Below are 15,113 nucleotides of genomic sequence, written 5' to 3'. Positions count from 1 at the left end.
CCCCTGATGCCTCAGCAGCTCTTTGAACTGACCTTTACCTCGTTCTGCTGGAGCAGGACACGGGGCTGAGTGACAATGTCCCACAATGCAATTACCATGCGTCAGATGAGCCGGTCCCTTACAAATCACCTCGAACTTTACACATCTGCTGGCTGTCAGCATCTGCCAGGCTCACTCACCCGAAAATAATGAAAAAAACTCTCATTACTGCTCCATAACAGGTAAAGTGTTAGGACAATTATTGGACATCCTCACTGACCTTGTGCAGACTTAGCCAACTGCCCTTGCCAACCTTTATGGGCAGCCTTTGGGCACATAAAACACAAAACCTGTTCTTTCAGATGATGTAAAGGTTGTGTCACATGTAGGAAACACAATGGTCCTGGAATTCAGACTGAGAATCATCAAACTTAAATTCACATTATCATGCATGTGGCTGAAGCAACTGAGGAAAAGGTGTAAGGCTAAACTTCAGATTTCCTGTCTTCTCCCCCTGTCTCTTGCAGTGAAGTTTTTTTCCTAAGACAGGAATAGGGGGAAAGTCCAGCCCCCATCCAGAGGTCCTGTGCAGATAGGCAGTGGGGTAGAAAGCAAAACCCTGGAAGAGGCAATAAACTGGAATTTGGAGACTGTCCAACATCAACTTCAAAGGGGTTTGGAAATGTGCTACATGAGATTTCCAGAATTGGCTTTTTATCCTGCTTTTGGTTTTTCAGAGTGCTTTGGGTTTTTTTTTTCTTAATTTAAAAGAAAGCATGCTGAGCACTTTTGCTATTTGACTCTTTTGCATCAGTGAACAAACATGGGTGTGCTTCAGTGTAAACCCCTCAACACTCTGATACCTTGTCTGAAACACAGGGAACAAACAGCACCTGCAACCAAACCACAAAGTAAAGCAGGACTTAGGCAGCAACACCATGCTCCCACCAGGGCAGGGCTCATGTTAGTGCCCTCTGCAAGGGCCAGGCTGCTGGTGCTCCAGGTAAAACCTCTCCTGAGCTTGCAGGTTTTTCCCAGAAGAACCTCCCAGGGAACACCACACACCTGAGGATGCAAAAGGGTTTTCTGGCTCAGCACCAGCTCTCAGTTTCTGGGGTCCAGCTGTGGAAATGCCTGGTGGGAGGAAAGCACATTTGCTCTGCTTAAAAAGTGTATTTTTGGCAAAAACGTGCTGTATTTTCTCTGCAAATCTGTATTCCTGCCATTCCAGTGGCTATTTCAGCTTCTGCAATAACAACAGGCAAAGTCACTATTTCAGAAGCCTGAAGGAGGGCATGAGAGCCTTTGACCATCCTTACATAGTACAAGGGTCTCCTAATTCCATGGAAACACTGAATTCCCCGTGTTTTTTAACCTGAGGGGTGCAATGGAATCAGAGGATTGTGGATAAAACGGAAGGATTTTCCTTCTCGATCCCAGTGCCCAAAACTTTCCATTCCTCTGATTTCTGCCATCACAGCACATCCAACCTGCTTCAATCTTGCTGTCACGTCTCTGATGCCACTTTTGTCCCCTGACCTCCCGGTGTTTCCCTTCTCTGATGTCCTGTCATTGGTCCTGAGAATAGCCAGGCTCATTAAAGCCCTGCTTCTCTGGTGATCCAACTTTCTGCTCCACATAGCAAGGCTGCCCTGACAAATCCTTACACACAGCACTTTTTGGCCCCAGTCCCTCTTGCATTCCTGTGCCTGAAACTCCTCTCTGCATCTGCCATCTCCCAAGCACAATTTCCTCTCCAGCCCCATATGGCTCACCTCTCTCTAAATATAGAAGGGGATAATTTGGAGGCAATCCAAAGGAGGCATTGCAAAAGGGATTAAAAAACAGGAGGGCATTACCTTTGCACATGAATAAAAGCAGATTAATAGGCACACATGAAGGAGCCACAAGAAGAGGCCAATGTTACTTAAGGGTGGGCAAGGATGACATAACGAAGGGTACTCTTATAAAAGTAAAGACTCTGGAAACACCACTTTGAAACAGTGTTTGACAGTAAAAAAATGAAAAAAAATATCATTAAATTGCAGGTCAGAGCAAACTTTAAAAACCATCAACACCTTTATTTAGGTATTTTGATAATTTAGAATTTTTCAGAGGTGGAAAGAAATCCTAAAAGTTGCAAACTAAAACAAAGTCCATCTTGTCCTAAATTCTCTACAAAGGCCATTGAATACAGCTGGATACCAGAATTACTGCACAAATTATTCAACACCATAAATCATAGTCCACTTCTCTGAACAGCAGGGAAGACAACAGATTTGTAGGCAGCAATGTACCACAACAGCAAAATCTAGAATTCAGTATTTAATAAAAATAACATGTGCTTCTGAAGGGAATCTGCAGAAAGGAAGCACAAAGCAGGATATAAGAAAAATCTCTCTCTGGTCCATTAAGTTCAGTAATAAGATGCATTTAAGGTTGCAGATTACCAAATCAGCTTAATGTATTACACTGAAAAGACTTTAACCACACTGCAAGTGGTTCAATAAGTAAACTCTGTCAGACCTTAAATAGCTGGTAAATCTCCACTTCGGGAGCTGTCAAGAAAAAATCAGATCTTTGGGGATTCAGTTAGCATGAACAGGTCTGGGATGTATCTATTTGCATTAAGCAAAATATTTTTATGGACAACATAGTGAATGATAGTCCAATAGTTTTTATTCTGTGCAAAAAGGGGGTACATGATCTTTAAGGCTGCTTCCAACCCAAACTATTCTATTATTCTATGAAGCTGCTAAATACTCCATTAAAAATTCATTCAAAAACAAGTTATCTTTGACAGGGTTGAATTCTCACTTTGTACACTAATAGCACCTGTTTGTAAAGAAGGAGTTCTATTTCTGAGACCCCAAAGGCTAATGATGTGTAAACTCCAAAAATGCAGGCACTTACTCATGCAATTTGTGCAGACAGCAGATGAGCACCCACAACTTCAGGGATGCAAATCTTTTAAAAGAAATAATGAACACTGCTGATTAGGAAAGCAAATATGGGTTAGAAACACCCACTACTCTCAGAAAACTGAGACCACAGCTAATGTTACAGGCTGGAGTGCAGCTGAGACAACTCTGCACCCAATGAGGATCAATTCCTGGATCCCCTCCTGGGTCTGCCAGGGAACAGCTACATGACAATACAAAACTGCTTCATTTCTTTGTGGTGTGCTGCTTCAGGAGGGCAGTGACACCTGGGTCACTGGGCTTCTTTGGGTAGAAAGTGCAAAGAGAGGAAAGTACAAAACCAAATTAACAGATATTTACACAAGGGTCTGTATACTTTACTTGAAGGTCTCTTTCTAGGGGGAACAACTCCTTTTCTGTCAAATGCCCCAAAGGCACAGCTCAGTGGAACTCTGAACATCTGCACAGCCTTTGCTAAGCCACATTATCTGCTGCGACAACAAAGATTTCCTACTCCTCGTGGCACACACACTTCCAAAAGGCTCTTTGTGAGCTCCCAACTCCTCTGAACCCCCACACCCTGAATTGTTTTACAGTCCCAGTTCCGCTTGTTCTCCTCACAATCTTCCTCTTGTTAGACTCTCCAGGTATTTTATTTTAACAGGACTGTCCAGCTGCTCCCCAGCCTCCCTGCTCCCCAGATTTCCGCTGCTCTTTTCAAGGGCTCTGTAGAAAGCTGTGCTAACAGATGCACTATCCCAGCCCAACAACAGGATGTTGTAAACGTCCAACTACTGTGTGCTTTTCATATGGATATGCTAATGGACACACTATCAGCACACAGCTGTAAATGCAAATGCCAGAGCACAGGCTGAGCATCTTTTATGGGTGTTTAACCACCTTCTGTCTTGTAAGGGACCAGCTCCCTGCTATTTGTAAGATAAAAAGCAGCTAGCTCACCTCGTGTCAATGCTGTGTAAATCGATTAAGACAATAACAGCACGGCACTGAGGCTCTGTTAGGGCCGGCTCCAGAAGCCTTTAAGTCACCGATGGCCTTTCTGATCTTGTCCATGGGCTTTCTGATCTGCTGCAAAGCATCTGCCAGTAAACTGCACATGCTGGGAAGAGATGGGTGGGGTTTACATAACTTTTTCAAAACAACAAGATATGCCACAGTAAGTCAAACAATCAAGGAACATTACGTCTTAAAAGTTTTAAAGCAATGAATTATCTTATTGAGCCACTTTGGGCTTTTTTAGCCATCCACTGCTCTAGTATCCCCACCTAAAGATAACAACAGTCCCTGGAGAATTTAGAGACATTCCTGGCTCCAGGAGTTAAACCAGGGGTGCCAATACCCTTTGGCACATGAGTGCCTGGCTGCCACAGTCTGGATACGTAACAAGGATCCAGATTCACCTTATCCCTTGAGCACAGGAAACAAGCTGTGCTCAACAAACACTCCTGTGGTTCAGCCTCCAACCCACCAACCTCTCAGACCACACCGAATCCTTCAATATTTCACAGGTATGGTTTCTCAGGGCTGCAGGAACACCAGCAATAAACAAAGCATTCCCAGCTGTTACACTTAGTGCTTCACCTCAGGTTATACCAACTATCGATGCCTTGCTCAGAAGGGTCTCTACAGCACTGGGAGGTCACTGAATGTCACCTTGCTCAGGGTGTTCCAGTGTCCATCAGCTTCTCTGGCCATGTTCCTGCTCCATCTGACTGTACTGTTAGCTGAAAACAAACAAACAAGAGGGAAGCACCCCTCTGCAGCCATCACAGGCCACCAGGCCAAATTCTGCTGGAAATTACATTGCTGCTCTCACAAACACTAACTCAAATAACTGCACAGCAGAACTCAGCTGAAAACAATATAAATAATGCAGAAAACATAGTTTTAGGAGGCCAGGATAGCTTCAGTCACAAGAAACCAATGACAAATTATTATGTTTACTTACCATTTTTATTGGTGTGCTGTATGTTGTTACACCAAGTTAATTGCTGTAATGGGGGAGATGATGTAGCAAGACAATCTGAAAAGAACAGGTCAGCTGTCCTGTTGTAAGAGCCCTTATCTGTACTCTGATATTTAAGGTTATTTAAGGTTTCTGCTGGACATCCATATGCACTGAAAGATGTTAGCTCTTTTAGCAAAGGACCACAGCAATTTGAATTAGTTATAAGGTTCTTCCTTGCTATCTGCAATTATGGCTCTTTAATTGATTAAAAAAAAAATAATTAATTTAAAAAGAGCTCCTTTTAGCTTTAATCCATCTGCTTGAAACCACCCAGCTGTACTGTGACGCAGACACAAATATTAATGACCAACTGGCAATAAGATAATGAGTCAATAAAGAGTTTAAATGGTGTGAGCCAGAACAATTACTAACCTAATAGGCAGATAAATAAGGCTACTTGACTTTACCCAAGGAAAATGATTATTTTTCACCACTTACATTGAATGACCTGAACAAAGTGGTTCAGTGGGGTTTTCTTCCCTCCCTGGCACTTTCCCATTCACTGCTCACCAAATCCTGCCCAAACGAGATCAGCATTCCAGAGCCTGTTGCTGGATTGCATCTCCAAACCCTCCTCAAAGACCCCTGCAGCCCATTCCAGACAGGCAGACAGGTCAGATTAGCTGCTGAGGGCTTCCTGTGACTAAGAAGCAAAAAGGGCTTAGACATTTCCAGGATTTCCAGAGAAAGCCCATAATTTCCTACATTTAGCCCAAGGCCAGAGTTTTACTGTTGTTTCATCAGCATATTTCTGATGTGACTGTAAGTTAGACTGCAGTTTATGTTGCCTCCATGCAGGAGGTTTCAGCAAATGCAGTGACAAAGGTTATTAAATAACAGCCTGCAACCCAACAGAAAATGAAGTTTAAAATCTAGGAGCAAAAAACCAATGTCAAAAGCATCTAGTGAACCACAACACAGGTATTATTGAGTATGTCCTGGTTTCTAAAGGAATGATCTCTGACAGTATTTATGCAGTTATTATTTATGCTTGGTTTGGCTGTGCCTAGAGGCCTTGGCTATGATCTGGGCTGTCCCAGGTTGTGCTCTGCACATGCACAATCCCCTGAAAGAACCACAGGCCACAGGATTTCAAGAGAAACAACTTCTCCCTCTGCCTAGTTTCACTGAATTCCCTGGGAATGCTGCTCTCCCTTGGGCTGTCCTGGCACTTGCAGCTCAGCTGCACCTCCAACTCACCTGCCAGGTGAGCACCACAAACTGGCCAAGAGACTCGATAAGCCTTAAACTTACTTCAAATATTGCTCTCTGACAGCACTGGGAACTCTGATCCAGCTGATAACATCTTCTGTGCATCCTACATGTGTTTCAAGAAATATGAACAAAGACATAATTATGGGAAAAAAAAAAAAAAGCAAGCAAGCAGCAAACAGTTCTGTTATTACTTCATTTGGATCCTCTCCAGTTCTGCCTTTCCATGTGGTTACACCAGCATTCAGGCACATATTTAACTAAACTCATATAATTAATTTTACTAAATTCAATATTTCTTCCTGGATATTTTTCTGCTCAATAATGCATTTGTCCCAAGTGTGTCTGTGATGAGTGGCCCCAGAGGACAGAAGCTGCAGAGATGCTCACAAGCGGCGCTGTCAGTGTTTCACAGGGGTTCAGAATGTAGACATTTAAACATTTCAAGTGGGGTACATCAACACAGAGTGATTTGGGTTGGAAAGAACACTAAAGTTCCAATCCCCTAAAAAGAGCAGGGACACCTTCCACTATCCCAAGTTGCTCCAAGCCCCATCCAGCACCTGCCAGGTGAATCTGGATTTTCCACCGTGGGTGAGTGAAACATCACAGCCAGCCAAAAGGCTCTTCCAGAAACTCACAACCACACGATCAATACTTGTCTTTAAACAAAGTTGTCCCTGCAGCCACTGCTCTCCCCTGGCCCTATCCTGCTCCTCTGGTCAAGCAGGGCCAATGGCACACTGGCAAGGCAACCTAAATAATTAAAGTTAGTTAAGTTAAAGTTGCTTAGCTCGTGTAGCAACACGAGAACGATATGGGACAGCACGACCCAGCTAAAAGTGAAGGAGTTCGCTACCTGTGGGCACTGGGAGTAACTCACCAAGGCCACTTTGCTTCAGTGTCACTCCCAAGCTGGGCAATCATTAACCCCAGCACAGAAATTCTCCATTTCTGGGTTGCAAGTGCCCTGCAAGAAGATCCAGCTAATTTGATAGCAAAGTTCATCAATTTACAGAAACACCGGCGTGGGTAATGTTTTAAAAATGATAACCCATTTTGGGATAATGGCACATTTCCTGCCACACGTGCGGTGCCAACAGCAAACCCAGAACAATAACACACCAACACACTCTTCTCCCCGTCATCCCAGGCTTTGCGGGCTCCCTTCGCTTGAACAATCCTCAGAAGCATCGAGCTGGCCCCCAAAGCTCCGGTTCCGTGCGCGGGGCTCGCACAGCACGGCGGATGAAAAGCGCCGGGTGCTGCCCCAAGCCCGCGCTTTGCCCCGGGCCCCCTCAGCCGAGCCGCCCTCAGCCGAGCCGCCCTCACCCACCCGCGCACGGTCTCCCTCAGCCGAGCCTCCCTCACCCACCCGCGCACGGTCTCCCTCAGCCGAGCCTCCCTCACCCACCCGCGCACGGTCTCCCTCAGCCGAGCCTCCCTCACCCACCCGCGCACGGTCTCCCTCAGCCGAGCCTCCCTCACCCACCCGCGCACGGTCTCCCTCAGCCGGGCCGCCCTCACCCACCTGCGCACGGCCTCGGCCGAGCCGCCGATGGGGACGCCGCCATCGGCACCGCTGTCGTAGAGGACGCCGCTGACATCGAGCAGCAGCCCCCTGACGGCCCGGGCCCAGCCGCCGCCCGCCATGGCCGCTCGGCGCTGCCGGGAAATGCAGTCCCTGGCTCCGCTCCGCCCCGCCGGGAAACGCTGCTGGCCCTGCCCGAGGGCGAGCTGCGTGAGCCAAAGTAGCTACGGATGCTAAACACGAGCAAAAGCAGGGAGCACAGTGCCTGGGGAAAAGCAGGCCGTATAACTTTCTCAGTCTCGCCTGAGAAAGTGGCCTGGGAAATCATAAGGAGGAATTAAAACAATCCTCAGAGACAGAAGACAGCCTTGCAGGTGCTGTTTGTCAGTTTCTTGTTTTCTTGCAAGAGAAGGTCGAGGGGTGGTGTACCCCACTGACCAGTGATGGTGATGTGTTAGTTCACTAACCAATAACAGTTTTACCTTTCTGTACTTTCGCATATCGGTCTATAAAAGAAGATCTGAGGTAATAAACCTCACTCTCTCCTGTTCAACCCACAAGAGTCTGTGTCGTGCTTCTCACCGTTCCCAATAGAGCGACAGGTAGCCACTCCACCCATGGCAGTGGAGTGGAATTAACCCGATCCCTTTCAGCTCAAACCGTTCTGTGATTCATATGACAACCAAGGGTAAAAAAAAACAAACCCCACTGACTCATCGTATAAAGAATTTTACAGTAGCAGATAAGATGTTATCGGCTGTGTTCCAGGTTTACAGACAGTATTGCTTTCTCCCAAATATCTTCTCGTCGCTAATGCCATCGATAGCGCGGCACGGCTCCCGGAATGTATAAGGAGCTGTGGTGGAATTATAGTCCATTTTGTTTTAAGGAAAGCAGAGGAGCCTTGGCAGCATTGATTTGCATCACTGCTCCTGGAATAGCCTCTGGCTTCTCCCTAAAGATAATATCTAAACTGTGAAATTCATTAAATAGACTCAGAAATGGATCAGGTTATTTAAAACAACATTACTAATGGCACAATATCTCAGCTGTCTGCAGCGATAGTGAACATTGTCTTGGATAGTGTTATCAGTGCAGGACACCCGCTATGAATATTGATCCACAGCTTGTTACAGCCATCACTTGCCGTCAGGACAGGTCAGGGTTGAAACCCACCTAGCATCAAAGCAATTTAAAGACAGCACTTGGGCTGAATTTTAATGCCTGAGCTGGGAAATGGACCAACTTCAGCGTGCTGGAACTAATCCGTGAGTATGTGAGCATTTCCACATGCATGTATGTTTGTAGGCTGTTGTAGGTTTTTGTGTATATACATGTGAAACTGGTGATATTTGAAAATGTCTCACAGCTCACAGATTCATTTCAATGCTGCAATTTACATACTCAGCTCCTGCAGACCCAACAACTCAAACAGAAGTACTTGTAGTCTCACATATACCAGACTTTTTTCCCAGTTCACCACCTCCCACATCCCCAAAACCAAGCTTTAGCCACCTGTAGCATGTGGGTGTGAACTCTTAATGTCTGAGCTCCCTTCTCTTCTACGTACTTGTGGTATTCTACCCCAGAGGCCCATGTTCAATGGGTTCTTGGATAATTAACATTAATAGTTACTTTTAATCACATCACCCTTGCACATCATCATCTCATTTTCTTGCGCTCTCCTTATCTTTAGCCCTATGCCAAGAATTCCTTGTGAGCCAAACTCTGCTAAGGCTGAGACAGCTATGAAGAGGAGGAGGAGGGCTGTGCTTTGCATCTTTTCATAGGAATAGAAGCAGGTGGAGTAGCAGATTCCTCCTGAGGACTGCCACCCCTGTCTGAAGGGTGCCTTTCTCCAATCTATCTGATGATTTGTGGCACCAACAAATGCTGAGATGCCAAGGAGAGGGAAAGGCATCCCCCTGAAGGTGTGCAGAAATATACTGCAAGCACATTTTCAATAAGCAGGACGGGCTAGAAGTGGTCACAGGGCTGGTGCAGAGTGGGGAGGCTTGGTCTGCTGTCACCTATCCCTGTTAGAGGTGTGAACAGGCAACAAAGTGTTTTCCCCAAGACATGGATGGCTGGTTAGGGGATTGTTCAGTGGATAGGAGCTCCTCCAGCACAGGCAGGCCTCAGTTTCCCTGCCTACTAACTGGGAACAGTGTGAACACCACGACAGAGTTGCAGGAGTGGCCCAGAGTCTGAACTAGACTGATCCCAAGCTGGTCCCAAACGAAAAGCTGTTCCTTTCTCCCTGAGGACCAGGCAGTAGCTTCACATCTCAAACAGCGGCAGCTGGCACAGGGAGTGCTTGGAGCTTGGATCCTGCCCAGCGCAGGAGGGGGATGCAGGAGCCATCCCTCCTCTCTGGGTGCCTCTGAACACGAGGCTCAGCGCGCTGGTCCCGCACTGACCGGGAGAGCTGCTGGTGGCTCAGCGGAGGGTGAGGGGACAGGTGCAGCCCGTGGCTCTCCGGGCGCCGGGGGACACCAGCAGCCGTCGGGCTGCCGGGTGCAGCCGCATCCCTGCTCCGGTGCCAGAGGCTCCTGGCCGCCCCCTGCCCACCTCTCTGCACGTCCCCCCGCCCAACCCGGGGCAGGTAACGGGAAAACCCGGAGAGGTTGGGATGGAGGGAGGCGCCCGCTGCGCCCCCGCGGAGCCAGCGCGGCGGGGAGGGGGCGCGGGGGCGGCGTGCCAATGGCTGCGCTGCCCCCTCCTCTGCCCCCACCCCGCCGCCGGCCCCTCCGCCTCCCCGGCCGACCCTCCTCCCCGGCGCTCACTCCGCGCCGCCAGCACCGAGCGTGCGGCTCGGGAGCGGCCCGGCTCCGCGCCCGGCGCTGCGCTCCGCGCTGGGAGCCAGCAGGTCTCCGGGAAGCGCGGAGGGTGGGGTGGGATGCCGGAATGCCCGGAGCGAGGGGCCAAGGCGGCCCCCATCCATCATAAAATCTCCTTCTCCATCTTAGACATCCTGGATCCCCAGAAATTCAGCAGAAGACGCGAACCGGCCTCGGGGAGCTGGGGCAGCGCCCCCCGCTCGGGCGAGCGGGAGAAAAGTTTGGGAAGAGTTGAAGTAGGAAAGGACGCTGCTGCTCCCGGCAGCGGGAGGAATAAACTAGAGGCACATGGTAGGAACGCGCTCGAGTTTCTCCGGCCGGCACTGGCGGGGCGCGCAGGTGGAGGCGCCGGCAGGCGGGGACCCTCGGCCCCGCGCCCGGCGGGACGCGCTCCCCGCGCGGGGTCCCGCAGGAGCGAGGGAAGGGGGGATGGAACTGGATTTTAAGTCTTGATGATGCAGAGCGAAAAGTTCTCGATATCCGTGTGCTCTGCCCGGCTCCCGGCGTGCGGAGCATCCTCTGCCGCCCGAGCAGGAGGGCGCACATCAGGGCTCGCCGCCGCCCCATCCCGTCCGGACGGGCCGCGGCTCTTACCGAGGCAACGCACGGGTTTCTTTCCCCCAGCAAGGGCGGCCCCCGGGCGCTCCTTTCCCCGGGGCAGCAGCGGTCGGATGCCCCGGCCCACGGGACGGCCGGCTGGGTAATTGCTCAGCCCGTCCCCACCGGAGGATGCCTTAGCTCCCGGTGATCGATATCCTATTACCGACTCCCGCCTATCTCCTGCCCGCAGCTTGCAGGTGCCCACTTCAAACCTCCTTCCCCCGGCCTGATCCTAATATTGTTCGATTAAAACTTACCTTTAATAGATGACATCTATCGATCTGGCCCTCGCAAATCTGAAACTCCATTAGCGCAGGGATAGGGAGGGGGGGATTTATTTCGCTTCAGAAGGGGACTTTAATAACTTCTTTTTTAATTGGTAAGAAATCCATATCGACGGCTCCCCCCTCCCCGCCGCGGATGCGGTGGCACAGCGGGGGACGCGGGGGGGGGGGGGGGCAGTTCTCGCACGACGGGCGGAATTTTTCTCCTCTTTATTTTATTTTTAATGATTGCCCTTATGCTGGGGGGAGGGAGGGATGTCGGAGCAGTAGCGCGGGGCTCGGAAGGGGAACGGGAGGAGGGTGCGCTATCCCCTGACGAGCCCCGCCATCTCACCTAGGTGCGCACGCCCCGGCCGAGAGCGGCGCCGAGGACGCGGGGCAGGAGCGCGACGAGGAGGACCCGAGCGGGGACGGAACCGGGACCGGCACCGCGAGCCCGCCCGGGCCGGAGGAGCCGGGCTCGCCGCGGAGCGCCCGGCGGCGGCGGCCAGAGCCGGGCTGCGGGAAGCCGCGGAGGGCGCGCACCGCCTTCACCTACGAGCAGCTGGTGGCCCTGGAGAACAAGTTCCGAGCCACTCGGTACCTGTCGGTCTGCGAGCGCCTCAGCCTGGCGCTGTCCCTCAGCCTCACCGAGACGCAGGTGAAGATCTGGTTCCAGAACCGCCGCACCAAGTGGAAGAAGCAGCACCCGGGCTCCGACGGGGCGGCCCCCGCAGCATCGCCCGCGGCGGTGGGCGGCGGCAGCCCCAGCCCGCCGGGCCCCGCCGCTCTGCCCTTCCAGACTTTCCCTTCCTACGCCGCCGCCAATGTGCTGGTGCCGCCGGCCGCCCCCTTCCCGCTGGGTGCCGGCCCATTCGCTCCTTTCCTGGGCCCCGCGTACCTCGGCCCCTTCTACGGCCCGCACCTCTGAGGCGGCGGGGCCGGGGCAGCCCCCGGGAGCCAGGAGCGCACCTCAGCCCTTCTGACCCAGCGGGGAACACCGTCCTCACTTCTGCTGGTTTCGTGGCGATTTGAAGCGTAAGAAAGTTGATTTTTCCTAGGCGTCACGGCAGCATGCTTAACTTTGACACACAGAGAGAAAAACCCCACTGTAACCACTGGATTTTATTAGCACCTTTGAGATGTAATTATAGGTGTTGGAGATGGGAAAAGTAACCCTCTTTACACATGCCTGACACTAATTCCCTGCAGATTCTTCTCCAAGTTCATTGTTAAGATGCTCCTCGTTGCTGTTCGGCTTGCCAGCACACGTCTGAACCCTCGAGGGCTCGGGAGCTGTGGCACTCGTTAGCACTGCTGCGATCCTGATGCTGATGAGGGTGCAGGCGGCCGTGTCGAACCCCAGGGATGCTCGCCAGTGAAGGCGTCCCCAGGCTCTGACTGTGCTCATGGCACTCTACTGAGCCCCGTTTGACTCACGTTTCTTTATCTGTTTCTAAAAAGCGCCAGTCGCGTTCTTGACACCCTACCTGGAGGAGAGGTTTTGTTTGGGAAGGTGCAGGAAAATGCAGCTCTGTGTCATTGGGAGACAAGAAGGAAATCTGCCTGGTCAGTGGGAATGTGTTCAACTGCTGCTCATGTCCATGGCCTCTCTGCCTTTCCCTGCAGTTCATTCCCAGTGACTTCACAGGTTTTGGATAAGAAGTCTAAAGATCATTCTTTCTGCAGAGAACAGTTGTTCTTGTAATAACACAGCATTAGCGCCAAATGAGGCAGAAACGAAAACATAAATCAGAGAAAATGATTACATTATTCATTTCTTTAAAAATGGGGCATTTGTGGTAGAAAGTAAGTAAAACACAGAATTTCCAGCATGCTGAGACCTATTTTCCATAACAGAGAAACACATGCTTTTTCTGGTTTTGCTTTTTGGAGCATTTGTTAGAAGGAAAATCACATTTCATCTTCATCGTTACAAGCACCGGAATGAAAAGGAATTTTAGCTGGGGGCTCATCTGTCCCTGAACGGACGGGAAGTAATTGGTTTAAAAAAATCTGTCTCATGCAGTTTCACAAATGATTACCACACAGTATTCCAGACTGTATCCTCTCTGTCTCTGACAATGCTTTAAAGCACACACTGGCTTTCCAACCAAAAAACTTAGCTCATAAATCCTATCTAGCTCTTGTGTTGGTCTAAATAAAAAGGGTTTTTAAATTATTCCCTGTTCAATTGCTTTTAATTGTACTTGGATGAAGCACTGTCTGCTTTGTGGACTGTTTGCCCACCTGGTGCTGATCTTGATGGTCCCTGCATGTCAGTGACTGAGGGTGATAGCTCATCTCCTGTGGGCTGGCTGTGAGGACATGGTTGATGGGACAACCCTCTCTTGCAAAAATCACCCTCGTGACCTCCAGCTTTGCAGGGATCAAGGGTGTGAGAGCCACAAGCCCAAGCTTGGACCAGCTGAAATGACCTGAGGTTGTCTTTCCACAGCAAGAGGAGGTACCCAGTGTCTTCTCAGTGATTTGCAGAGCTATTAACAGAACACAAAGTTCACCTCAGGTCACGGGTTTGGAAGTCATGGCTGCTGTACCGACGTGTTTACTTGGAGGTTAATTTAAGTAACTTTTTAACCCTCATTTAAGTTAGAGTTACAAAAGACAGGGTCATTTTAGCTGCTTGGGGTGCATCCAGAGCTGCCTTCCTTTCTGGCCAGGCAATCAGCAGTCCCAAGTGCCTGAGCCATCAGGTCCCACCACTGCTGACCAACCGTGTGTCCGCTTCTGGCCACTCATGGGCAGTTAAGAGCTCAAGCCCTGCAGGGAGGGGAAGGCATTCCTGCAGGCTGATCTAGTCCATTTCCTCTGCCTCAAGTTAGGACTAACTAGACCTAAATCCTCTTGACTATTCCTGGCCTCCTACTTGTGATTGTCATCGCTGTCCATGAAAAAACAGGTGTTGATACCACCTTGCTGTCACTCTAAGAGGTTCCCAGAGCATGGTATGGTTGGTTATCCACAGGGTACCCAGATCCCTGCTAAAAGCCAGGCTTGTGCCCTGCTATGGTCATGTGGGTACTTCCTTTCCCTGAAAAGTGTAAATCATAGCAAAAAAACAGGGAATGCTGCAAGTCAGAATAAATAGTATAAATTGTCTTCCTTCAAGATGTGGTTTTTGCTGTTCATAAACCTTTCAAGGCTCTGCTTTGCCAGCAATTTTACCCTTGCCAAAACTGCATTAACTTTAGAGGAAATATTGATTCCTATGCAAGATGCTCTAGCCTTTCCTTTTTCCTGTCACTCTGTTAAGTCACTTCTAGCCCAGATTCCCAAAAAATGTTTTCCAGTTATTTCCAGAGACTAGAGCAGTTATGGTCCCCGCTTCACATGACTTGCACCTCTGCATGGCATTGGAAGGGGGATGCACATCAATGGGAATGCAGATTTTGTGGCTCTGATTCCAGACCACCAAGGTTTTCCTGGCTAAATGCTTCCAAGCCCCTTGGACAGAGCCTTCCCTCCCTGCTTTGTTGAGTGGGGACTGCTTGGGTGGGTGATTCTTGTTAGGGATGTGGTGACTGGGCACTTACTCCAGCTGAGGTTCCAAGCAGTCCTGGGAGCAGCAATTGCAGTCAAACTTTGCATTGCCCAGATGAGGCCATTTGCACTGCTAACATTTCTAGAAATGCCCCACTGAGTATCCATTATCTCTAACAATTCTAAATAAAGATTTGTGCAATATTTTCAGGCACAGACAGAAATTGACTTTACTCA

The 15,113-nt window shown here is 49.7% G+C and overlaps 2 protein-coding genes across 3 annotated transcripts in view; one reads left to right on the top strand and one right to left on the bottom strand.

Annotated features, from left to right (window-relative positions):
• Positions 1–7,831, bottom strand: part of LHPP (phospholysine phosphohistidine inorganic pyrophosphate phosphatase) — a 71,217-nt gene extending 63,386 nt beyond the window's left edge. Inside the window, exons 1-2 of one of the 2 annotated variants that reach the window (XM_058842026.1) lie at positions 7,673–7,800; positions 6,184–6,247 (exon numbers count right to left, since the gene is read on the bottom strand). In XM_058842026.1, the coding sequence (XP_058698009.1) occupies positions 6,184–6,247; positions 7,673–7,748 (140 nt within the window). In that variant the 5' untranslated portion in view covers positions 7,749–7,800. Of the gene's footprint in view, positions 1–6,183; positions 6,248–7,672 lie in introns of both variants that reach the window. The other variant, XM_058842027.1, reaches the window with a different exon arrangement.
• Positions 7,793–13,885, top strand: NKX1-2 (NK1 homeobox 2). The gene is made up of 4 exons (XM_058842061.1): positions 7,793–7,892; positions 10,116–10,277; positions 10,642–10,803; positions 11,735–13,885. The coding sequence occupies exons 1-4, from the start codon at positions 7,793–7,795 to the stop codon at positions 12,304–12,306; spliced, it is 996 nt and encodes a 331-aa protein (XP_058698044.1). The 3' UTR covers positions 12,307–13,885.
• The last annotated feature ends 1,228 nt before the right edge of the window (positions 13,886–15,113 follow it).

The sequence above is a fragment of the Poecile atricapillus genome, chromosome 6 (assembly GCF_030490865.1).
Source record: "Poecile atricapillus isolate bPoeAtr1 chromosome 6, bPoeAtr1.hap1, whole genome shotgun sequence".
Lineage (NCBI taxonomy): Eukaryota > Metazoa > Chordata > Aves > Passeriformes > Paridae > Poecile > Poecile atricapillus.
This window is presented reverse-complemented; position numbering and strand designations above follow the sequence as displayed.